Here is a 25635-nt window from a genome sequence, read left to right as displayed (position 1 = left end):
TGAAAAACAGAAATGCTGCAGAGTACTTGTTCAGTTTCACAGACTCCATGCATGTACTCGGCTCACTCACCCAGGCAGTATTCAGTAAGTAGTACTCTAGTGATGATGCAAGAGCATGTTGGATGCCCCTTTCCCTCCTCCCCTCTCCTTGCCTCACTCTTTCCTCTCTCAACAACTCCCCCCGTCCTCAAAAAAAAACTCCTCCTCCTGAACTGACATGGCACCCATCAGGCCGGGGACCAGGCTGGGATTCTGAGGTGGCGCCCAGACTCGGATTATTTACAAGAGCTGTAGCTCTGCAGAGGCTGTGGTATTTCTTCTTTCAAAGGATTGGAAGGCATGTTATGGGGAACACAGAATATCTGAGGCCAGATACTCTCTTCAAGCCTTTCTCTTCATGTTTTTCTTACTCTCTTTTATTTTCTGCAGAGTGGGAAGGCTTGCCACGCTCGCACAATGATTCATGCAGTGTCACATGCTTGTAATTGTGCAAATCATTTATCTTTATTTAAACCCACCACAACTATACAGTTTCTGTTTGGAGATTGAGATGATTCAGTTTCTAAAATCTGAGTAAGATGCATTCGTGCTTGTCTGATCAGGCCAGCCCTGGGTCAACCCTGTTGTTCACCAGTTATCAGTGCTTCAACGGCTCGTGGCCTTTTGTGACGAAGCAAAATTTTCTCCAGACTCTGTGACTGCTGCTACTGCTGGAGACACCCGAGCCTGCCTGCATAAATGCTTTAGCGAGGGATGGTATGGTAGTCGGGTGCACATAGGAGAAATCTCATGGATGCGATCTGGCATTGATGCCATGTTCCACAGGCCCAGAATAGCTAGCCATTCACGGATGTCTCAGTACACACAAACACTGTAGAGGCCAAGGGAATGGGGTGGGGGTACACCAGGCTTGGGAGGGAGATGGTTGTTGAGATTCGAGGCTGACTGTAGGGGTGGGGGTTGTTACTGGGGAGTGTGCGGCTGTGTGGAGTCAGCAGGGGTCAGGTTTGCCGTCTTGGGTATCAGCATCCGGACACCAACGCCAAAACAGCACAAACTGCAGAAACGATTAGACGAAAGGAGGGAGAGCTGGAGAGACCTCCAGTGTGGGTCCTGCTCTTTCACGGTTACTGTAACCCCCTTGGAGAGATGAAGGCATGCCAAAAACGGAAGGGAAGGGGGTGGGGGGCTGGAGAATGAGACAGCAAAGAGGAAGAAGAAAAGCTTGGTGTCACTCAGGGGTTGGGGAGGGGTTTGTCAAGACATGGAAATCCCAGCCTGTTGGTTGCACTGGCCTGCGTGGAGCTTCGAGTGGCAGGAAGTCCTCATAGTCCAGACTGGCTGCCTCCTACCTGACATCGGTTGGGGCCAGGATACAAGGAATGAACCTGTCACTGACTCCTGCTTGTAAACAAACCAAATACCGTGGGAAAGATGAGGTGTGAAGCAGAGGATGCTGCTGTCTCCATGCCCTGTCTCTCTTTCCCTTTTGCTCTCGCTCATCAACCCCCAACTTTTTCCTCTTGTGTCAGCGAGAAATCAAATACCACCCCCTTCCTTCACTGATGTCCTGAACTTGTGAACTTTCCTAAAACCATGTGCCATTTTATTTGTTTGCCACGTGAACTGTTGAGGTGGAGTTTGACTCTTCATGCATGAAGGACACTCTCAAAAAGGCTCGAAGAGCTTATTAACCACACACAGAGATCCAATCACTGGCAGTCATTTCCAATGATACACGTTATGGATATTAATAGAGTTTCTGCAGCTCCAAGACTTCAGTGATGGTCACACAGTTTTACATGTTTTTCTCCATGGTGGGGATAAATATAGATTTCTGTCCTTGTTCAGCACGTTTGAGGCGAGAGTTCCAGCTGGTTTGCTCTTTTAATAATAAGCCAGCATCGCAAAATAGACTATATTGCTGGTCTCTATGGCAACCATGGGCTTTGCATATGACAGATAGAGAACATGGCCATCCGCTGCTAGGGAGGCAGACAGTCAGGCAGACATTTTTAACCTTGACATTTTTGGAGAGATACCATTACATGTTAGTCCCAGATTTCCCATCAGCAACCCAGCCGTGAAACCCATTCTCAATGTGCTTTCCAGTTTTTGATACATGACTTCCCCCCACTTCTCCCTCATCCCCTTCTTTCCAACAGGTCTCACAAACACAGCCTGTCATTTTTAATAAATGCTCGAAACTAAGCACTGCTTTTTGTCCTGGGGAATCTAGAAATGACTAAGCAGGAGAGGCCCTAGGGTGAGGGAATGGAGCTGGAAGGAGGAGCTGGCCCCCGAGACGCCTGCAAGCCGTCGGGATACACACTGGTCTGGCCACAAAAATGAGCCTCTGGCCAGTGTTGGCCGCCCCTCTGGCTTTACACAAATACACTCCGAATGAGACACGCACACACCAGTGGAAAAGTGTGACTGGAGGTAGCTGAGGAGCAGCAGAAAGGAAGAACGATGATGGGAGAATCTGGGAATAAGAGGTAGAAGTGGAGGGTTGGAGTGTTGGAGTAAATTCATTCATATTTCTCCCCTCCCTATGCGAGCAAGCCAAACCTCACTGGGTGAATCAGTGTTCCTCGTAAACAAGCCACAAGCACACAATGGCGCCTGTAACTCTAGAGAGTCAGAGAGAAAGAAAGGCGTGCAGTTAGAGAATAAAAGAGAAAACGAGCGACAAAGAGGGCATGTCGACCTCAAGGCTGACATGCTGTTGAGGGGAACACGCGGATAAACAAGAAAAAAACATAAATAACCGGGTTTGCCACCTCCAACAACCAGTGAAGGTGCAGTTTACATCCGGTCCAGACCTTGAAGGAATTTAATAGGTGGGCATCCAACCAAATCAGTATCCGACCAAATGTGAAATATGTTCACAATCTGGATCCTGAGTTATGGTGTTGAATTATGGTCAGCCAAGTGTTTTTGCAGAACATTGTGATGTCCCTGGAGGTTGACCATTGGCCCGTTTTGAGATAAAATGTTATCACTTCACATGTGGCTGCTTGTTCTTTTAACTTCTTAACATTTCTCCACATCTTGAACTGCACATTTTAAACAGCCCAGATCACAACACTGCAGCCGCTGTTTCTGTTGCCTGCATTGGCAGATTTGTTCTCAATGTAATCAAGATAACAAAACATTTCCAAGTCTTACGTGAGGTCAAAGACTGTGCAGATGTCCCTTTCCACATGTTTTCTTTCATGTTTGCTAAAGAAACCAAGACTCAGTCCCACCCCTTCCTTTGATCACAGCTGATTGTCATGTGATTATTGACCATAAATTCAATAATACATGGAACTAAAATAGAAACGCAGCACGCAAATTGTGGTTAGACATCTTATTTCTTTTGTTTTGGTTAGAAAAGGGTTCAATGCAGCCAATTGTGCACAAAAAGTATTCAAGCTTTTCAACTGGTTGCAAATTCTTGACCATTGAGTTATTCCGTAAACGTGTCAGGTGCAGCTTTAACAGACAATAATCGTATAGTCTGACCGATGCACAGACACTTCTTTGACCATACAAGATCACTTGAAAATGCAATTTATTCAAATGCTGGCATGTCAGTGTTAGGGTCATGGCCGGGCACTTCAACGTCCACAACTCCAGTATTTGTCGCCTAAGAAACTGTGTCAGACAGCATGGTAAGACTGCCGCATAAATGCTCTGGATGGACGTGTCCAACAACGATGTCTTGTTCACCAACTTTATCAAGCCCTTCAGAAGAGAGGGACATCATTTTACAGGCAGCATTAACAACCTTATTAACTCTATGCGTCACTCTATGTGGCACTCAATGATGCAAATGGTGGATGTACTCATTACTGACTTGTGATTGCTGGTCTGTGACGCCAGTCTCAGTCTGCCCATTATCATTCCCAATGCAGTGTGTACTTGGTTGTTGTCATGACGCCCGTTCCGTTGTATAAATGCTGTGTGTTGGAACAAATGCTTATTTTCCTATATAAGAAAGAATGCATAGAATTAATTAAAATATAACATTTTGCTTTTGTTCAGAATATAATTAGACATAAACTCAAGGAAAGGAATAGATTTACATCAGTGGCAGCGTGGCTCTAAGATTGTCATTTTATCCTTGAATTTTTGATATGATTAGTATGTGAATTTTTGAGTTATGGCCAAAAACTTGTTTTGGGGTGTCACCAAAATCTCAATAGTTCATCACTGAGACCAAGTGAACATTAGTGCTAAATTTGAAGGGCGTTTAAGAGACATCATGAGAATGGGACACTTGAAAAACCAAACCTCAGCTGTCGAATTTTGTGGCTCTCCTCTCCAAAGCCACCTTCAATCTCAGATTGTCTCTAGTGTCTTGCAAGCATTTATTTCCAGAAAATCACATTTCCACATGAGGATTAAGCGGTGTATAGATTATGGATGGAAAATACTGATATGTGATTTTACAAAGAGATATTGCGATTTACTTTGTGAAATTTCCATTTTCATTTTTATTTACAGCCCATTTAATCAAATATACAACATAAACACTGAAACTGTATGTACAGAGTAATTGTGCTGTGCAATGCAACATATAATATATAATTCATGAGGCATACAACAATCAGAGCCGTGGTGGCTTGCCCACAAAGATACCTGGTTCTTACCATCGTTTTTCAGTCCTCAAGCTCTGTGATTGCACACAAAAGCAACATGACCCTCTTAGGACTAATGTATTCAGATTATAGGCAATTATGGCTTATTACCATTTTGTGGGGGAAGCGGGGCTCATTTGCAGTATTTGTTCAGTGAATGTCTAATAGCGGGAAGGGGAGGGAGCCTTGTACTTCCTGCTGTGCAAGCTGTGATGCTGCAGGAGAACTGTAGCGTAGCAAAAATATTAATGACTCATTTCCCCCTCACCTGGAAGACTAAAGTGGAGCTAATCCAGATGCATCAATGCTAATAGCCCAAATAAATCACCCGTGAGCTCACTTTGTGGCTTGTTGTCTTTTGGAAGAGCAGATATGGAAAATCAAGCCACAGTGTGGCACTAACAAAAGAACATTCTCTTATGTTTGGACGTCTTTTATAGTATCTCTTTGTTGCTGCATACTCTGCATAAACACACATTGTTGTTGTGAACGGTAATGGCAGCATGATTCAGTTGTTGACATGCCACCAAACACCACACCATCAACTTTTATGTCACATTGTGCTCAACTTGCATTTTGTATTCCTTTGCTCCAATTATACACACATGCTCAAACAGATGCTTTCCCTTCACCCTTTCACTTCTGATTCTTTGCTCTTAATCCCTCGATGCTGTAAGTAATCACAATGCCGTGCGTGGTGGTAGTGGTGAGTGGTCGCTGACACTGTCATCTCAGATAGTTTGATTTGTGAATCCATTACACCAATCACAGTGCTGAATAAGCAAAATGTTAAATATCTGGCTTCAGGCTTCACAAGCTTTATTGCTTTCTCAGCTTAGCAGAAACAGACTAAAATCAGCTGCAATCTGATCCAATTTACTGAAAAACAAAACCAGCCTGAGCTCACGTGCAACATGGCTTTTGGAAAAATTAGGTACAGATTTTGAATCAAATGTCTTCCATTGATAAGAACTTAGTCGTTTGATTTTAGATTCAATTTTTTTAGGAAGTGCTTTTGTGGAGCAAAGTTTTGTTGTTGATTCTGCATTAAAGCAAGAGTGTGCGATTCAAGTAAAAAATTCTTATCTTGATATTTATGTTGCTAAATTGTCCTCTTCCCTGGAATTATTCAATTTTAGTTTGAAACAGTGCATTTAGCAAATTGCAAAGGCTGCAGCTGAGCAGGCCAAACCCAGAGTTTAAACTCTTACGTCAGTTGTTTTACTAATTCATACCTCCTCGTATACCAGTCACACTTTTGATGGTGTCTCAATGTGGTGAGGTCCCATCACATTTTAAATTTGCTACACATTGAATACTGACCTGAAGCTTGACTTTGGAAACAATATTTCACAAAGCAAATCGCAACATCTGTTTGTAAAATCACATATCCTTATTTTCCATCCATAATTTATACACCGCTTAATCCTCATTAGGGTCGTGGAGCGGCTGAAGCCTATCCTAAGCTGACCAGTCTATCACAGGGCTACATATGGAGACGGACAAGCACTCTCACCTTCACACCTACGGGCAGTTTAGAATTATCAATTAACCTGAGCATGTTTTGGACTGTGGGAGGAAGCCTGAGTACCCGGAGAAAACCCACGCATGCACAGGGAGAACATGCAAACTCCATGCAGAAAGACCCCCCCAGGCGCCGGGACACGAACCCGAGACCTTCTAGCTGCAAGGCGAAAGTGCTAATCACCGAGTTACTGTACAGCCCATATAAACACCCACCCCCCCATGTCATTTAAGCATGCGAGTTAGCATATTTAGCTAGATTGCTTGTACAAAATGTATTGTCCCTTTCACTCCGAAGGCCTTGTTGGCCTCGTTTCCATTCCCAGTACCATTTCCCCTTGTTCTGTGCATGAGCACGAACATGTCAAAGTGGTAACATGTATAGGACATGCTGGGATAGTGTGGTGTGGCATGGATTGGTCTGAAATACTTTGTTTGTTTCCCATTTATAGAGACAGGGTGGTGTACAATCCCTGTTTGTATGGAAAGCTAGCAGACCATGAGGAGATATTTGCTTAGCTGGAAAAAAGTGTACTGGAACTGCATTGGAACTGCTTACTCCATCCTTAAGTGTGAAGAGGCTTTTGGAAAACTGAGTACCGCAAAGTTTTGCATCAGATTTCTTTCACTGATGAGAGCTTAGGCATTTCTTTTAATATTAAATAGTTTTATCAGGAATTAAGCTTTCCTGGAGCACTTTTGGTGTCATATCTGAAATAACTGTGAAATTTTGACAGGACGGGCCTCCAAACTTCCCTTCACCACAGCGCTGCTGATTTGCCTCACTGACTTACCAAAAAACTGCCAAATGACAGTCACATACTGGCTAATACACCATACTGTCAAACTTAGCATCCTCCCAGTGAAACCTTTCGCCACAAGAAATGTGAAGCATGAAAGGGTTGCTGTGTAGCGCCGTTGCTTTCCTCTGGACTCTCCGTTTCTGCTGCCATGTGATGGACTCTGTGGCAGTATATTTAGGCGTACGGTTTGGGACAGGAAGAGGGGAAGCGCTGAGGTTATTTGATTGCTTCATTATGGTCATATATATGGCCATATATTTATGTATACTTTGTTACGTATGTCATTACATGTACACCAGTGAGTGTTTGTTTGTTTGTGTGCATGTGCATGTGCTTGTGTGTGTGCGTGTGTGTGCGTGTGTGTGCGTGTGTGTGCGTGTGTGTGTGTGTGTGTGTGTGTGTGTGTGACTGAGTAAAGAGGGCTCAGTGTTTGGACCACCCTGCAAGCTGGGCTGAGTGACAGCATGGGCCTCAAGACTCTTGCAGTACACACACACACACACACTCACACAGACACACACATACACACACACACACACACACACACACACACACACACACACACACACTCACACAGACACACACACTCAAGCACATACAGTGCTCAAACTCACACGTCAGCGAGCTCATTTTTCAACATGTTTTCTACTCTATTAATGTCTCATGACCAAATACATATCATGCTCCAAAGCAAATATGCTGTATTAAAATGGAATAAATCACTTTGGGATCAGGACAGAACACACACACTCGCTGCTACAACGCTGCAGTATCACAGCAAATGCACCAGTGTACCTGCTGCTGCCCTGCACCCCTAATGTCTGAGCCACTGATTTGAAAAGACAGCCAAACATTTTTCTTTCTCGCTGTAAATTGGAGGAATCAGGTAAATGTGGTGTTGACATAACGCTCAATTACAGTGAATTCTTAGTTATTTTCAGACAGTACAGTAATTTCCCATTAGTTGTTTCTCTTCATTGCAACGTTTTGCTTGTACCGAAAGGAGACACGAGCCCAGTTATCCGCCACAATGAAGTGCTATCCTTGCTAACAGTGTATGTTTAGGCCTCCAGTCATAAATTAAAAGCAGGTCATGCTGTGATGGCGTCATTCATATCAAAGGCTTATTTTTCCTCTTAACATGACTTAGCTGCTGGACCAGTGTCTGCTGCTATCATGACACATTCACATACACTGATGGCTTTGCAGTACCCATGAGGACATTGTACACATTTGTTTTTTGAAACATATGTAAATGCTTTGCAACAAAGGGACATTTAAAAACATTTGTTTGAAAAAATCTCTCTGATGCAGATTTGGAAAATGTGTGTGGGAGCACTAAGGCTTTTAAAATCTAAGACTTATGGTTTTGTCTGTCCAAGCGAAGGCTACTGCAGAAAATGCCCATTTTGTAACTGCAATGAACCTCCAATTTGCTAAACATAGTAACATGTTTTTTCATGCCATCGATTAGGCCTGAACCCAAATACTTCACTATTCAGATATTCCTTCATCACCCAGGCATTTTGGAATTCTGACATCTTTTTTTTCTAAATTTAGGCTATCAGTACATTGTTGCTCTATATTTAATTGTTTAAATTGTTAGAATATGGAAATGCCTGCAGTATATGCCAGCTTTGGTGTCTGACATCAATCTTACTAGCAGTGAACGTCACACTTCAGTTCACATTGACAGGTAAAGGGAAGAGAAAATGCAGATGGCCTCAGCTGTGCGGGAACACTTTCAACTTAGCAATGACAAGATAAAGGCTGTGTACCAAATATGCAATTTAAAACTGGCCTAGTAAAATGGCACAACAAGGATGAAAGGTTAGGAGACCATATTAGCCAGGAAATTGTAAGCTCTATTATCCAGTTCCTATGATGAAGCTGCTTTTTCATTACACACAAAAACGTGCTTAATTTGCATAGAATATAGCTGCAACTGAACTGAATATTTGATATTTTAAGATTAAGGGAAAGGAGTAATACGGGGAATTAACATAGCTTGTTATTAACTCTCATACCACATTAATATATTGACTCTCATTCAATAGACTCTCCCCACAGCCCGCCACCTTCATTGTTTGATGTTGAGCTTCAGAAAAGTCAAGGATCCGCTTTACTGAATTGTACTTCTTACATTACAGTTAACCAAACTACATCCTTTGTACTTTTAAAAGTTTATCTTATCCCATCTCCTACATCTCATCCTATTCTGCTTCATTAATTTATTACATGCTGACATGCATACCTGCAGGAAATTTTCAGTAAATGTCATAGCCAACTAAAATCAAACCTGTGTTGCATCTTCAAGTAAAGTTCTATCACCATTCAGATAAACCTCAGTAAATTTCTGTGACACTTTTGTTGCAGTCAGACGGTGCCTTCAGGGCATGATTCTCGCCAGCATCTTATCCTATGGATGTGTTGATGGGGGAATAAAAGGCTGGAAACATTCTTGAGCTTATTTCAATTGGTAGTAGTCCCTGGATTCAAGACTGTGAATCCATGCTGATCATCCTTTAAGAATCATAGCAGACTAGAATCAAACGCAGCATCTTGGGACTCATCTGTTCCCGCAGTTGCCCGATTCCATCTGCGGTTCAGCTGATACAGAAATAATTGAATTTCTCTGTGCAATAAATGTTCAGTTTGACCTCTTAACCTCTCCTCTGTGAAGTGTTCTTTTGTTAGATGATTACTGTGCTATTGCTGAGTCTCTTTTTCTCTTGTTCAGCGCTTTGACGATATTAATGCATAGCAGTAGTTCTGAAAGTAAGGCTGCTTACAGGCAACTTATCTACTCATTGATAAAGCATCCCTCTCAAGTGGAATGTATTGCAACGAAAAGCTGTTTGGAACTTTCACTTATTAGTCTCTCACTCATACAGTAAATGGCTGTCGCTCTCATAACTAGTACTTTTTGTCTCCCTAATTTTCTGTGAAGTGAAGCATTTCATTCTAAATATACATGTTGCAGTCACGTGCTCATCTCATGTCTCTCTTTTGCTAAGCACTCTCTTTGTAGAGCACAGAGAAAATTGCACTTAAATATCCCCGTAATTTTCATCAGCGCACTTAAATCCCACTAATTAAAAAGGGATGTGAATACTTATTATACTATTTTAATAGATGTATGACTCAATATGAAAAGAGCTTTGCAAACTGTAGCCGAGCGGGCTGCAGTTTGCAGTAGCAGAAAGGGAAAGGAGGAGAGACATTAGCTCGGCGGTTGGTTGGTGGACTGACTGGGGACATCAAAGAGGATGAAGCCAGCGCTGGGCTGAGCTCTCTCCAATGATTAAAAGCAGGGGCCACAGTAACTTCTGGATGGGCCATTTAAAGCTAATGAGGGAAAATAAATACCTCCATGGCCATTGGCATGTGTAGGTGGACGGAGTATAAGTGTGTGTGCGAGCATATATATATACTATATATGTGTGTGTGTGTGTCAGTCTGACCATCTTTGAACAACGAGCATCTGTGAAAGTTACCGGTGACATCTCAGTGTGTTTAACACCTGACAACATAATGGCTGAACACAAAGCCTCCAATTTCAGAAAATTTTTCTTTGTCTAAGTGTCATAACATTATGAATTATGGGAAATATGTAATATACAGTAGAGTTTGACACAAAATGAAGACAGGCAAGGTAAGCATTGCTGATATGTAATTGCCTGTAGATCTATTTTGGACTTGATCTGTGCTGATAATTATTGTCAGTAGTGACAGATAGATTGATCGAGCCTATTAAATGCTATTTTGACATATTTGGCATCGGCTGACAGCACATCAAGTGTATGTTAAGTCTAAAATTAGGAAAGAGCTTCACCACACAGGCATCTGAGTAAAGCAAGCGTATGCTACAAATTCAAAATCATGCCTCTGGATAGAGAGGTTTAGCCTTATTAGATGAGTTAAGATATATGAGCTGAAATTTATCTGTAAACAACCGAACATCACCCTCAATTGCCAGAAGGACTTGACAGTACGCTCACCGCAACATCGGACGTCAGTGCATTTTCCAAACCAGTAGTCAGAGATGCTGCTGTCTTCTGTTAAATGCTGTTGTTAAGTGCACAACATGATATCAGCATTATGTTTCGACCATCGGCCGCCCTGCTCCATAATTACCGGCATCAGCCATTAAAAACCCATACTGGTTGACCACTAATCGGCATCATATTTTACATCAAAACTGACCGACCCCGTGTTGCTGTGTGTGTTTCAGTGATGTGTGTGGTACAAGCGGAGGGATGTAGGCAGGAGGCATTTGATTTTGTGAATGACTCATGTCCTCTGGATCGTTTGTCCTGCCCTCGTGCTTGTTGTGACACACACACACACACACACACACACACACACACACACATACAAACAGGAACATGCGCACAGAGTGATGCAGGCGACAGTAAGTGGAAGTGAAGTGCTGACACAGGCGCATCAATTTATAGACAACATGTGGGGAGGACAACAAAACCCCGTGTTCTGATTCATCAAAGGGTGAAGGCTGTTACTGGTGTCCATAAGTAAATTGCGTACGTCATTAGTGACATCAGCACTGGATGCAAGTGTTTATTAGTCATCCTATTTACTTTTCAGCAATGTGGCTCAAACTTGTGAAACAAATTGCAAGGAACTCCTATGTTTTTATTCACTCAAACTACCATTTTATTTCTACTCTGCTTCTGTTTCTTTCACGACAATATTTTTCAGTTCCTCCTGCAATAATTTATTTCTGCCTCTCTTCTTATTTTCTAATTTGCAGCCCCCTTCTTCTTTGCCTGCTCTCCTCCTTGTTGTCATCATCTTTTCCATGTTCAAAGCTTAAGCACAGGCACAGACTGCAGCGCTGCTACAACAAGCCATCGTTTTCTTTGTTGATAATCCAAGTGCTTGGCTGGATGATAGTACAAAAAGCCAACCCATCTTAACGGATTCCAGGCCCCTTTCACAATGTGACTTTTTAAAATTATTATGATTACAACTCGCATTTAGCATCAGAGTTGAGTTATTTCTCAATCCAGTGCTCTTCCAAGATCTAATGGGCAATTATCTGTGGAGGAGAAGTTAATGGGTGTCCCATTTCACAAAGTCCCCAGTTATTTATGTCAATGAGCACCATTGTGTGGAAACGTGGCAGACCCGTGCTAACCGCTCGACTTGTTTAGATTTTCTCTATGGAATCCCACACCCATTGTAAGCCAGCAATAACCACAAGACCAGTGTGTGTGTGTGTGTGTGTGTGTGTGTGTGTGTGTGTATGTCTGCTGTGTGTGCGTCTGTATTTCAATGTGTGCATTTTAAGATGTGCATGAATGCAGTGTTTATGTGAGTATGTATGGATCAATGTAACGAGTACGTAAATGTGGAGACTTGATGTATATACTCACAAATTCCCTCACGTGCACACACACACACACACACACCGGCCACCCCAGTACACACAAACCCATATAAACAGACATCCTGCCTCCCACATACACCACACACACACTCACCACAGACACTTACACAAGCAGAACTGTAGACCTACCACCACATACTCAGACACCCCCCTACACACACACACACACACACACACACACACACACACACACACATACATACGCACATAGCTACAGACCCACAGCCACATATGCAGGCATCCCCTCACAGACACACACAGAACCAGAGACCCACCACCAACATCAACACCCACAGGCTCGGGCTCGGTGACATCATGGCTTGGATGACAGCACGTCTTCCAGCCCCATTAGTCTGATTGTAGGTGGCTCCGCCGCAGTGATTTATGGGTAAATATCCATAGTCTCTGCTGTGTTGATTTATGAGCCATGTTTTGGTCCCTTTGGTCCCCAGACCACAAGACTTGGGAGGGGGAATCCTGTACAAATAATGACATTGTAAAAGTAGAGACGTTGAGGCAGAGGGGGAGAAGACCCACCCTGTCACTCTCTCATCACTCGTTGCCGCTGACGTGCTTTGATTAGTCAGTTAAATCAGGAAGCGCCACACGTGCACATGCGATGCCAACAGAATTTTTCATTTTCTGTAAATCGTAGTTTTCTCTCCATGGCGACACCTGCCCACCTGCACGTGTACCTGTCTAACAGGTGCCTCCCTTCTATTATTATTGCTATTATTATATCTGTCAGCTGCAGTTTGTCCTTGTCATCTGTTTTCCTCCTCATTTTCTTCTGTGCCTTGGAAGTGTCTGAGTTTTTTAAGAGTGCTAATAATTGTCACACCACAGTGGAAAATGCTTTAGCACAAGAAAGACAGAAAGAGCACAGTGATGCAGTACTTGCATTCATATGTCACTGTTGGTGTTGTGTTAAAACACTGTAAATTATTTTAAGTCGACAGTTTAGGGAACATTTATTTGATACCAGAAAGACCTGGTGATTTTTGAAAAATGCTTGGCCAACAGTAACTAGGTTTTTTTTAAGAACTTTTTTTTCTCAATATGTTTACCAAAAAGTACCGTGCATGATTTTAACTTATTTCTCTCTTATATCAGACTACTCAAGTTTGTCTAAATTGTTTCTTCTTTTTCATCTTCTCACCCTTTTTTCTGTCTGCCAACCAAGATAAGATGTGTAGGAGGGCCCTTTTACACTACTAAATTTCATTATTATAGCATGTAGAATGTTAGCCTCCATCCAAACAAATCAGCCATTTGACTTGGTAGTAAAAAAGAGTACTAAATCTGATTGGGCAAAAAGGACAACAGTTAACTGTAAATGTCATAAAAGTAGCAGTTTGGTTAATTTACGAGCCAATTAGATACAGTGTTGGAAGAGCTGTATTCCACAACTTTTTTTTTTCTTCTGTTGAACCCCCCTGAATATCCAGATGTTTTTTGCACCTGACACATTTTTACTCACTGTTGGTTCATTTTTCACATAACGACATAATTGAGGGAATTCAAATATGTCTACAGTGTGCTAAAACAAACTTACAACACAATAAATTCTAGAAAATTTCAAAATGAAATGAATACTTAATTGGTTATTCATTTTATAAAATTGAAAATAATTGGAATCAACCTGTACGGCATTTTTCCAAGTGCCCATAGCCATCAGTCGCAGCTGAATCACTAATGGCTTCATGTTTTTTTTGTTTTTTAAAAAAAAATCTGGTTAGAGGCAAAGTTTTGTTTTGGACAAATCGTCAAATGAGACATGTAGAATGAAGTGATTTTATTGAAATATCACAATTTTAAGCTTCAACACATCACAGAAGGGTTGTGAAGGACTATCGAAAAGTTCAAAATCAGATTATTATTTCTGTTTTCACAGTTAGTGGCTCTAATAAATAGTGCAAGTCTGGTGACTTTTAAAAGGCAACAAATCTTTCAAAACCACTGGCATGTTTTGAGATCCAGATGGTTTAAGTAACAGTTTGAAATATCATTGAAGCAAAAGCTGTTTTTTTTATGATCATCAAAACCTTTTTTTGCTAATATTAAAGATTTACAGATTTAACTGGTTTTCATTGCTCCATTAACAGCAAAATATAATGTATAGCAAATCAGTTGGGCGTTCACAGCATATTTCAACATATTCACTATGAACACTCATAGTTCAAGTCTGACTCTCATTGATATTCTACTGCAAGTGGTAGTTTCAATAAAAGATGGTTGCTGGGTGACTTGCTGGGGCATAGTATATCTCCTGAATCCAGCTGTTACACTCTCCTCCCAGGAGCCTGCAGAGGAAGGATACACTGAAAGGCCACCAGGAACCCACTGAGAGCCCTTCAAGGAAGATGCTAAATGTGTGTGCGGAGATGTGAATGTCGGAGAATTAGTGAGATATAATTAGAAAAGCTTCTCCTGACTGGCAGGTGCTGGGACGACCTGCTGCGTCACCTCAGTGGTGCAAGCTGGGTGCTCGCATCTTTTATAGCTTCAGAGTATTTTTTAAGATTTCTTTTCTTTTTTTTTCATGAGAAAGGCAAGGGTGGGTAGGCGGGGGAAGGACAGAAGTAGAAACAGGAGGATAAAAAAAAAAAACAGTATTTCCTGTGTAGCCTTTCAGAGCATTGCCAGTTTGTTTGACATTTCCACCAGCTATGAGTAATGCTCCCTATACCACTCTCTGCTGCACACTACTCACTCACTGGACAATGAGGTGGCACAGATTTGCGTGTGCCCACAACCCCAGACACTAGAAACACACAGTGAGTCATAATACACCATGTGCACGCACACTGTCTTTCATACATACCCATTTATACTCAGAAACTCACCCACGGTCACACTGAAGGTCAACAGCCGCTACACACAATGTAGATTTCATTACTAAACTGATTTATATTGGTATCCACCAGAGATAAAAGTCTGAGTGGGTCGCCTGTTACCGGAAGATATTGACTTATACATGCTAGTTTTAGATGTCTAATGGGCCTTTTAAAATAAAGCTCTAAGTTTTGTTTTTTTTTTTTAACCAGCTCCTGCCATAACATCAAGTGAAACTATGTTTAAAAAAAACAAAGAACGGAAATTGTTTCAGCTGAACAGTAAAAGAACAGAGGAGATACATGATTTCTTTAATTAAAGCTATATAATATTGCTGTCATGCTAGGTCGAAGAGAGATATGTGCTGTTAGAGATAAACAGCATGTTGTTATAGAGACAGTGCAAATACATTTAGTTCATGTGTGCTTTATCGGAGTCCTACAGTCTACCTTGTATATGCCTTTTTATTTCAAATGGCATACAGTAGAATATTTACAGATCCTTTATATTAAAAGAAAAGTGTTTCAGTTTAAATTCATCATGAAAATGACACACAGCAATGATACACGGTAAATGAAGACAGCCAATTTATGGGCTGCAGTGAAGGTCCAAACTCACATTTTTGTTAAGGGCTTTCCTCGAGGCCAATAGGTCGCATCTGAGTCAGCTGTATGTGGGAAACACCAGCGGGTTGCCCAGGCTCAGGTGGTAGAGCCGGATGTCCACTGATCACATTGACCACAGACGAGACATTGAACCTTAAGTTGCTCCCAGTGACCAAATGCTCCTCTGCCACCGTTGGTATGTGACTGTATTTGTAAACTGGTGAATGGGATACACATTATAAAGCACAATGTAGCAGGGGCTGAAAGGTAAACTATTTACCAGTTTAAGGTAAATGTAAAACTAGAGGCGTTGCAATATATTCATACTGACAATAACTGATATTTTTAAAAATCAATATTGATATAATGTTAATAATGCACATGTAATAACATCATAAATAATCCAGCACCACTAATTATATGGTTGACTCTCCAACAAAGGTACAACATATAGTCCAGACTCTCCCTACCTCTGTACACTTGCATTTCAACAGTAAATTATTTGTCAGAGAAAAAATGAAACACACATATACAAAGTTAAAGATAAACTGATAGTATTTTGTTTTCACATTTTTTATAGGTATAGGTATAGGTCGCGAATTCTTTATGCTTGATAATCGTATAGTGACAGCTCACTAGCAGGGACTTTCACATTCTGTACCCTGACACAGAGATGTTAATCCTAATGCAGTTTCAATTTGTTTCAATCAGTTTATCATCAGCCATGTATGCTGATGAGCAGCTGCTTTTCCTGCCTATATTCTGCCAAATGCTTACTTTATGTAACAGGACATTCTTCATTCTTGTAGCTGCAACAATAGCTTTGGTAAATCTTACAGTGAATAGTACACAAAACACTACACAAAAAAAACAGATTCAAGCAGTTTGTCAGCTTTAGACACCTGTGTTGTTGGAAGCCAATAATTAGTAGTTGTGGCAAAGGGCTCAAATAAGTAATTAGCTCATTGTTTATTCACTGCTGACTCTACTTGTGAGTTGTCCTTACAAACATAATTGTAATTTCTTAGTTTTTCTGCCTTTATTGATCAGCAAGCTACTCTGAACATGGAGAAAAGATCTTTGAAGTACTGGCAGGAAATTTGAGGAAACGTGTATAGAAATTCTCTAAATGCCTTTAAAAGTATTTACGGCAAATCCTACAAGTGAGCTGTTGCTCCGGCTTAAGTGCTGCAGGTTGCACAACGTGGTCCCAGTGGGAAAACAAGGAAGTGCACCTGCTATGTGAGATCTCACGTCTCTCATCTGCACAACTTCCTCCCCTCCTCTCTGCCGATCATTCTCTTTAGGCTACTGCGTCTATAATGAGCATTTCCTCCCACCCCCCCACTACCTATTCTGTCACTCTCTCCCCCCCTCCTCTCCTGTCCTCCCCTTCACTCTGTGTGCAGAATTGGAGAAGCTTATCGCCTAGCAACTACAATTAAAGTACAACAAGTCAGTGGCGGTAGCAGCCACCATCAGCGAAAGCTTCGCAAACCTCCGTGTGACCAGCAGCGTTAGGCAGAAAAGAGAGAAAAAAGGACAGAGTTACACAGGGAGGGAGGGAAGCCGAGCTGGAGAGTTGAAGTTGGACAGGTGAACAGCAATTAGAGACACCTCAGGAAGGACTTTTGGAAGCAAGAGAGAAAATCAAGGCAAGGGAGAGTGGAGTAACGTCCTCCTACTGGGTTTGCTGGGTTGGACTCGACAGGTATGTGTGTGATGGAATTAATGGATGCAAAGTGAAGGTGTTCTGCAAAATAATGATACGTGTGTGCATTTTTACTCAGTAAGCGTTGTACATTTGACTTCTGCATTAGTGTTATTCCCAAAGATAAAAAATGTGAAACAACACCTCGATTGCGCTCAAAAAATTCCTCCAGGCTAAGGCCAGTTGTGTGTGCGTCTGTCTCCATGTGTGAGGACGTTTTGAGTGCCTGTGTCTTGTGTGTGCGCTTCAGGTTGTCACAGCGTGAGTGTAACACACCTCAGGACGACGTGGACACCAGGGAGATGCTGTTGTCTGCATCTGTGTGTATACTTGTGTTTTGGTGTGTGTGCTGTGCAGACTCTGCCAGAGCAATGATGCCTTCCAACGTCCCCTGTTGAGCAGTGCTGGCGGGAAGTGTCAAGCTTTGCACTTGGAGTTTCTGAACTCAGTTAACTTCATCATGAGGAAAATTGCTTTTAAACTTGTCTCTCCTCTCTTCTCACTCAGTCAGTCTCTCTTTTCCTCTAAAACACACGTTATGCAATCCTGTGCAGTGGCACCACAGTTTGATAAATGCACGCGAATAAGGTAAATTCACTTGATAAGTGTTTGTAATTGTACCCACAGAGCTCATTATTTTTCACTGGAGACAGTGTTGTTACCCGTGTAATTTGCTCTTACAGGGTGGCACTGATCATTTGATTGGTGTTGCCTAGAAGGTGAATCTTCAGATTAGAGGGAGAATTGAGACAAACGCTAACTGTCGATCCCCTGGACTGTAATAATCCAAACTCAATTAAGGGAAACGGCAGCATCTCCCTGCCTTTGTGTAACTGGATTGTTTTTCAGGGTAATTAACTTGCTGGTGCTTTGATTGGGGGCAGTGTCTTTTATACGGACTGTACAATACTAGTACTGGTTGCCAACTCTGCATTGAGATGGTTTCCAGCTAGCCATCATAACTGCCTAGCCTATAATAATGTAAGAGAATACAGGAGGCAGCACTGTATATTTATGAATGTGGCCTCTGAACCATCCATTGGTTTTATAACATGCACAAGAGTGTATACTTTTTGAGTATTAAAAAAATGGAAGGCCATAAAAGTGGTGATTCTAACGTGTTTTTCTTCTTGTTTCCAGAGTCTGGGCTCTGCTGACCGAAAGGAGAATCAGCATAAGAAGTAAGTCACATTTGTTCACCTGCCTCTTCATTGCTATCATCTCGTTTATATACGCTGATTTCCCTTTCTAGTCTTCATCCTTGGAAGCAGTGAATGAGACCAAAGAATTGCACATCAATGGAAATCACACTACTGGTTTTGGCAACAATGCAGTAATGCAGCGTTTTGTAAGACGTATCCTGAATGTTCCCATAAAAACAGAACACATTATTGTTTTACTGACCACAGCCGATGATTTTCAAGTGTGGTAACAGAATATTAGGCCGCTCATTTTTCACTCGTTTTTTTACAGTAACCCATGTGAAAGAGTTTGACCTGACTCATCTGTGTTGATGTGTGTGTGTGTGTGTGTGTGTGTGCGTGCATGGGTGTAGTCCAGGTATTACTCATGTTGTGGGTGCTAAATTGGTTTACACAGTCACATTATGCAGACGTGTCTCTCTGAATCTTATGAAATCCATTTTTTGCTCCTGTCATATATTTTTGCTCACGTTGGCTTAACTTTTAGTAACTTTTTACTGCTATACACAATCAGTTATCTCAATAGAAACAACACAACCACAGCTAAAAGTAGGAAGAACTTAAAAATGTCTTCTTTGCAGTATAGCAAAGTTATAGTCCAATGAATGATAAGAAAAGAAAAAACTAAAGCTGAATTTCTTTGATACAAAAATCTAACAACCTGCTATTAATATGTACAAAATTTTTTCAAGCACCTATAAATGTTACTAAACAGAAAAATGGTGGCTCGACATATTAGAGATTTTACTACTTATATTTTTAATATGTTTCTATACTTGAGTTCTTTCTGCTCACTGCCTTAAGTTCAGTCAAACAGTTCCTGAATTTTTGTCGTGTGACCGTTGGTTGCAGCTGAGTTACTAATAGCTTTATGATTGCGCCGGGGAGAGCAGAATTTTTTATTTTTTACCGAATCTGGTTAGAGCATTGAATTTATTTTTAGTTAATTTTATATTGAGGCATGTCAATAATGTGATTTCGATAAAATATAATTTTAGGCTTAGATTTGGGATTGTAACAGATGAGTAGTTTAAGGACTGTTAAAAATCTAAAGATACTTGTTTTTATAGTGTTGCTCTGAAAAATGGTGCAATTTTCACAACTTTTAAAAGACAGCATGCCTCTCAAACCTCACAGCAGGCTATGGAGTTCAGTGGGTTAATGGGATAAGCAAGAAGTCCCCATAACATTAATCATCACAATTTAAGGTGAGGACATAAATGGTGGCACTTAAAGTACTTTATAGTGTTTCCCATTCACTCACACACAGAGCTTCCATGTAAGGTACCAGAGATGGAACCACCAACCCACTCTACCACCTGAGCAACACATGATTTAAACTCAGGGTTCAGCAAGTAGGAGCGAGGGTTACTGTAAGAGCGAGTCTCCATGAAATGAATGTAAGTCAATGTAACACCCTCCAAAGTTACATTATATGATGTGTGTCTGTGTGTGTTTTAAAAGTAAGCTAAGCCTGGCCCATATTCCATTTCATAACAATAATACTTCTCACTCATTCCAGTTTTTCAGCTTGGAGTGACCAGCATTGCAAAGTAACAAACCAACTCACAGGTTTTGGAGCAGTGAAATCAGCTCCAAAATCCTCACAGAAATACAGTGTGTCCGTGAAAGGAAAATGAGAGTATTGGTGTTTATTGTGTAACAGAGTACCTCTGCCAGGTGATATGGTGACGATGACTCCTTCTGTGAGTTTGTGAGTCACACCTGGAACCTTGTTCCTGTGAGATGGCACCGTTAACCACTGAGCCTGTATCTTAGCTTCTGCAAGAGGAGGATTCCTGAGTAAATGTATCAACAAAAGAGGATTAAGGCTGTATTTGCGAATACCTTTATTTCCCCAGTTTTATATTTATTTGTAGCTTAGTGACTAGCATTTTTTGGCCTGCTGCCATTAAATTTGCCCATTAGTGTCATTCACTGTAAACACTGACTCTCAATGAGCAAACAAACCAAAACTGTGCATATATTCAGTCAGTAACCAACAATTCTGTTTGCCAGCAATGTTTCCTTCCATGTGCTGGGGTCAATAATAGGACAACAAACAAGATTTTTAACGAGAAAACAGAAGTTTTTGCATTAAAGCTGCAACAATTAGTCAGTTAGTTGTCAGCTGATAAATTAATTAATGATTTGATCACCACTTAATCAGTTTGAGTCGTCTTTTTAAACAAAAAAAACATAAATTATCTGAATTTAGCCTCTTAACTTTTTTATTTTCACGTTTCCTTACTCCTTTTTAACACTAAATTGTATATTTTTGGGCAGTAGTTGAAACAAAACATTTCAGGGCATTGTCTTGAGCTATTCAAAACACTAATCAATATTTTCACCATTTTCTGACATTTTAGCAACCAAACAAGTAATTGATTAATCCAGAAAATAATCAACAGGATAGTCGACAGTTGACATAATTGTTAGTTCGCATCCTTATTTTGCATGTCAGAGATCACCATGTGAAAAATATAGAAACTAACCCAACATTTGAAGTATAGCATATTACTGTGCATGCCAATTAAGCATAATGTGCATTTCACATTAAAAGCACTGTTAAGAAATAATGGTTTTGCGTCCACAAAAAAATCTAGAGGACTTTAAATTTACCGCACAAGTTGAGTTTATATGAATAGTGATGCAGTAACTTTAAAATCAAAACAAGGCTTTTTGATAAAATTTGACCAAATATACTTATCAGGCAGATGGAATTAGAAAATAAAGGCCTGCCTCCAATAGAAACAAGCTTTAAATGAAATGTTACCTTTTACAGCTAAAGGCCTTGGTCACAGTTTGAGAAAATGCGGTGTATGTTTTAGTTTCCCAGCAACCACAGCTTTGGCCACCCATACTTATCTTCACAACATATCTATCTCCTGTCTGAATTATAAGAAGATCTATTTTTTTCTCTGTATCTCGGGATATAGCAAGGTGTCTCCCTTTGGAGCAATTAGCCATATTATTCCATTGGAGGAGTTTACTAAGTGGGTTCTTTTGAAGGTTAAACAGCTGCTGTGAGCCTCATTGAGTGTAACCTTGTTCTTGAGGGCTTTTAAGCTCTCTAAAGCAGTCAGGTACTCTTTAAAACCACTGATGTTTTTACTCTATGATAAGCAGTCTCAGGTGCAGCCGTGTGTTTTTTGAGTGAAACACTGACTCGAGCTGCACATTTGAACTGTCATGGTGTCATAGCAACAGGCGTTTCCCAGTGAAAAATGGAGGCTCATACGTGTGTGTGTGCTGTGCCTCTGTGAGGTTTGTGTGTGTGAGTCTGTGTGTGATGTCCTAAAGACACCCAGCTGCATTTTATTTGGAACTCCAACAAACACAAAAGGCAGAGGAGTAATCAGGCCGAATCAAAGAGCCTCCACTCTCTCAGGAGTTCAAGTGTTGACTGAAAATTTTTCCCAAATGTGAAAATCACAACAGTTGGCTGTTGTCAGCCCGTGTGTGTGGAAGTGTGTGTTATGTGTTTAAAGGGTTTGGATTTAAAAGACCCTGTTTTGTGGAGTATTTTTTGCAATATAGCTTTAAGGTGTACTTTTTTGTCATGTGCACGACGAGCCCAGTGTGATGGCACAGTGAGCACTCAATGTGCCAGAGTTGGGGACATCTGTTGCCAGGAGACACGCAGCTGTATTCAACAGAGTCATCAGCCAAGCCATTATGGGATGTCAAATAACAGGAGCCTGGTCGAGAACGAGGGAAAGAAGCTGCTTGATATTCTCTGCCACACATTGATTTATGGCAGCACAAACATGTGAATGAGTGTAAGTGATCATAAGCAGGGTAAATACCAAACATTATGCACGCACATACTGTATGTGTGTATGTTTTTCATCATAAACGTATCATTAACCTGAGGAACAAATCACAACATTCCATCTCAACACAAAAGTGTGTGCATGTGTATTTGTTGCCTTTGTTACTGCCATTTGTACATGTTTTTTAATATCCCATTGATATTATCTTTTCCTCAACCGTATTAACAGTCATTCCCTCTGGGTTCTGGCTCCTTTTCTGCCTTCTGTTCTGCTTTCCACCGGGAAAATGATCACTAGTGTTAAAAGGTATATTCGTTCATTGTAATGTCAATATAATTTAGCCATACCTAACCTCAAAATGCCAACAAATTTATTTTATATAATTACTTTAATTCCATAAAGGATTCAATAAAGGTCATTTCCTGCATCTAAATGAAGATAAAATGCAAACAGTGCTTGTTGGTGGCCTTGTCATGCCATTTCCCTAATTGCTTTCAAGGGCTTCGATTCCTCTGCTTCTTATCAATGGAGGTCTATCGCTGTGGAGAAGATCATTCATGCTTTTATTACATCCCACTTGGACCACTTCAGCGTTCTTTTTATGGGCTTTCGCGGGTTATCGCTGAATAATTTACAAGTGGTCCAGTATGCTTCTGCAAGGCTTCGTACCAGATGTACTAAAAGGTCCCACATTAAATCTGTTTTGATGTCTTCTTCCTGCTAACTCTGAAGCACAAAGGATTTCTTCGCAAAGCAGGAAAAAAATCCAACCACCTGGTTGTTTCCAACAAGGATGGATAGATGAAAGTAACTGTTAAGCCCCTTTCAGACAGGCTCTTCTTTCTATTAATCCGTCGGCGTCTGATTGTGTCGGTTTCATGCCTGAATGAGTCTCGACAGCAATCTTACTAGGTAGGACCTGATAACATTATCATGTCACTTTCAACACAGCATGAATCAGACCTGCATAGAGTCACATTAGCAGATCAGGCATGCAGATTTGATAAGTAACGTGGTTTTGGCAGTTATTTTAATGATTAGCGAGGTCACGTTCTGTATGGGAACGCATCCATGCACACAGTAATTAGAGCGCTACTGCAAATATCCTGCTGAGAGACTGCGAAACTGACAAATCTCTGTAATGACTGCAAAAAACTTGATATGATGGAACAATATTTTGACTTCAGTAAATGGATCAGATTTGATGATAGAGTTTAGGGCTCAAACTGACGATGATTGCTAACAGACAAATAACTTACCCGCAGATTATAAACCATGTCTGAGGTGCACGAGGAACGTGCACAGTGTCATTTGCCATTAGACACTAAGCGATCCTATCCGCCATGTTATAAGCTTGCAGTTAGTTTAGGTTTAGTCTTTTGTTTCTTAGCAACTCGTTAAAGCTTCATCTACTGTCATTGCACATATGGCAACCATCACATGCGTACCGTGGCTCTCTGTCACTGTTGTTGATATGTCTGAATGAAGACTGAATAAACGAGAAAGTGACCTCTGTGAATGTAATTACTGTAACAGACATAAAGGCAGGTGTGTTAAGAAGGGATCTAGTTATTGGTTAATCACTTGTTTTGAAATCTTAATCTAATTATCTCTTTTGATACTGCTGCTTATTAATTAGATCCTTGTCCATATTAACCCCCGACCCTTCTTATATAGCTGCACTTCTAAAACTAAAGTGCCTCTAATTGGGCTTTTGAGTTGTGGCTTTTAGACACTTCTTTCTTTGGACATTTTTTAAAAAAGCAGCTAAAGCGCTCTAATTTTGAGTTGCCTTTGGGTGGTTATCTGTGTTGCACACATTTGTAATGTGCACACTTATAACCTACAGCACATTTTATTCGCTTCACGCTCGGAAAAAAAAACACTTTACTGTCCAAATGTAACTTCTAGTGCTGGGTGCAGACAGTGGAAGAAAGAGGAAATAATGAAGGGATGGGGCACTGGCGGTGTCTTGGGGGCTGGGGGATGCTTAGCTTCGTTCATGGAGCAAGGGATTTAGGTACAGATGTCAGGAAAAAGAGAATTTGATTGGACTAATTTATTCACGGGAGCACGCCGTGTAATTGTTCTCATATGGGGGTGACGTATAGATGTGTCTGTGTGTATGTGTATATGTGAGATGGAATAACTTAAAGTAAGTAGAGGGGACATTTGTTCCCCAGCTATGTGCTTCACTTACTCCTTGTTTCAAAAATGAAACTTGTACTAGTTTAGTGTAATTCTTCTGTTAATCAGTAGAAAGAAGAAACATTAGAGATCTTCTTCCGGTAGCCAAATGTAATATGTCATTTTATCATAGTTTTAGATAAAGTGGACCTCCAGTTTTCAAATGTTGAGGATATTTTCTCATTTTCTCACCTGTAAAGTAAATTAAATATGTAAAAAAAAAAAATCTTTATTCAGATCATTAAAAAAGTTTGCATAGCCTGTAAATTTAAATCAGTAATTATTCAGTCAAGTGGCCTTTTACCTCTTCAGATCTTATACTCATACTTGTCAAAAATATCAGTTCCCATACCTGTCCATATCATGTCTTTTCCTCAGTGTGGATTCACCAACAGCAGCGGTGTAACGCTCTCCCTTCTCTCCTGCAGCGAGTTTCAACACTTATAGCATGAGCCCTGCCTTTTCTCATTTAATCACAGCGCTGTCTTCTTCTCATTAATCGTCTCATTCACTTCAGTTCAATATTGTTTTGTTATGGTGTTACAAAGATGGCAACTGTAGAGCGTCCAAGAGCGATTTTGACGATGTTGTTTGGGAATATTTAAAGAAGTTTTCATTCCTCCCTGTCATGCTACATCGAACTTTTAATGAAAATCATCAATTTTATTGTTTTAAAATATTTAAAAATTGAAATATTGTGTGTAACCCTTACATCAGAATATTGAATATCAATATTTTGCAAGAAGTTGTAGAAAAGTTAGCAATTCCAACTTTGTGACCACACTAATTAATGTTGAGGGTCGACCATCGTGGCGTCTTAATACCAAATATTAGTGATCAGCGAAACTGATGCAATGAAAATTGAAATCTTGGTGTCACAATTTTGAATAGCCAACACAAAACTTGGTTGAGATGCCTTTGTCTTTGTATGTTTCTGTTTTACATTTTTAAAGA

General features: G+C 40.7%; 1 protein-coding gene across 5 annotated transcripts in view; it reads left to right on the top strand.

The window, feature by feature from the left end:
• LOC111588170 (ankyrin repeat and fibronectin type-III domain-containing protein 1) overlaps positions 1-25635 on the top strand; it is a 161270-nt gene that overhangs the window by 83523 nt on the left and 52112 nt on the right. For 4 of the 5 annotated variants that reach the window (XM_035942954.2, XM_035942955.2, XM_035942952.2 and 1 more), the window contains one exon: positions 18657-18697. In XM_035942954.2, coding sequence (XP_035798847.2) covers positions 18657-18697 — 41 coding nt within the window. Of the gene's footprint in view, positions 1-17275; positions 17517-18656; positions 18698-25635 lie in introns of those variants that run through there. The other variant, XM_023298376.3, reaches the window with a different exon arrangement.

This window comes from Amphiprion ocellaris, chromosome 18 (assembly GCF_022539595.1).
Source record: "Amphiprion ocellaris isolate individual 3 ecotype Okinawa chromosome 18, ASM2253959v1, whole genome shotgun sequence".
Classification (NCBI taxonomy): Eukaryota; Metazoa; Chordata; class Actinopteri; family Pomacentridae; genus Amphiprion; species Amphiprion ocellaris.
Note: the sequence above shows the minus strand (reverse complement) of the source record. Positions and strands in the feature narration are given on the sequence as shown.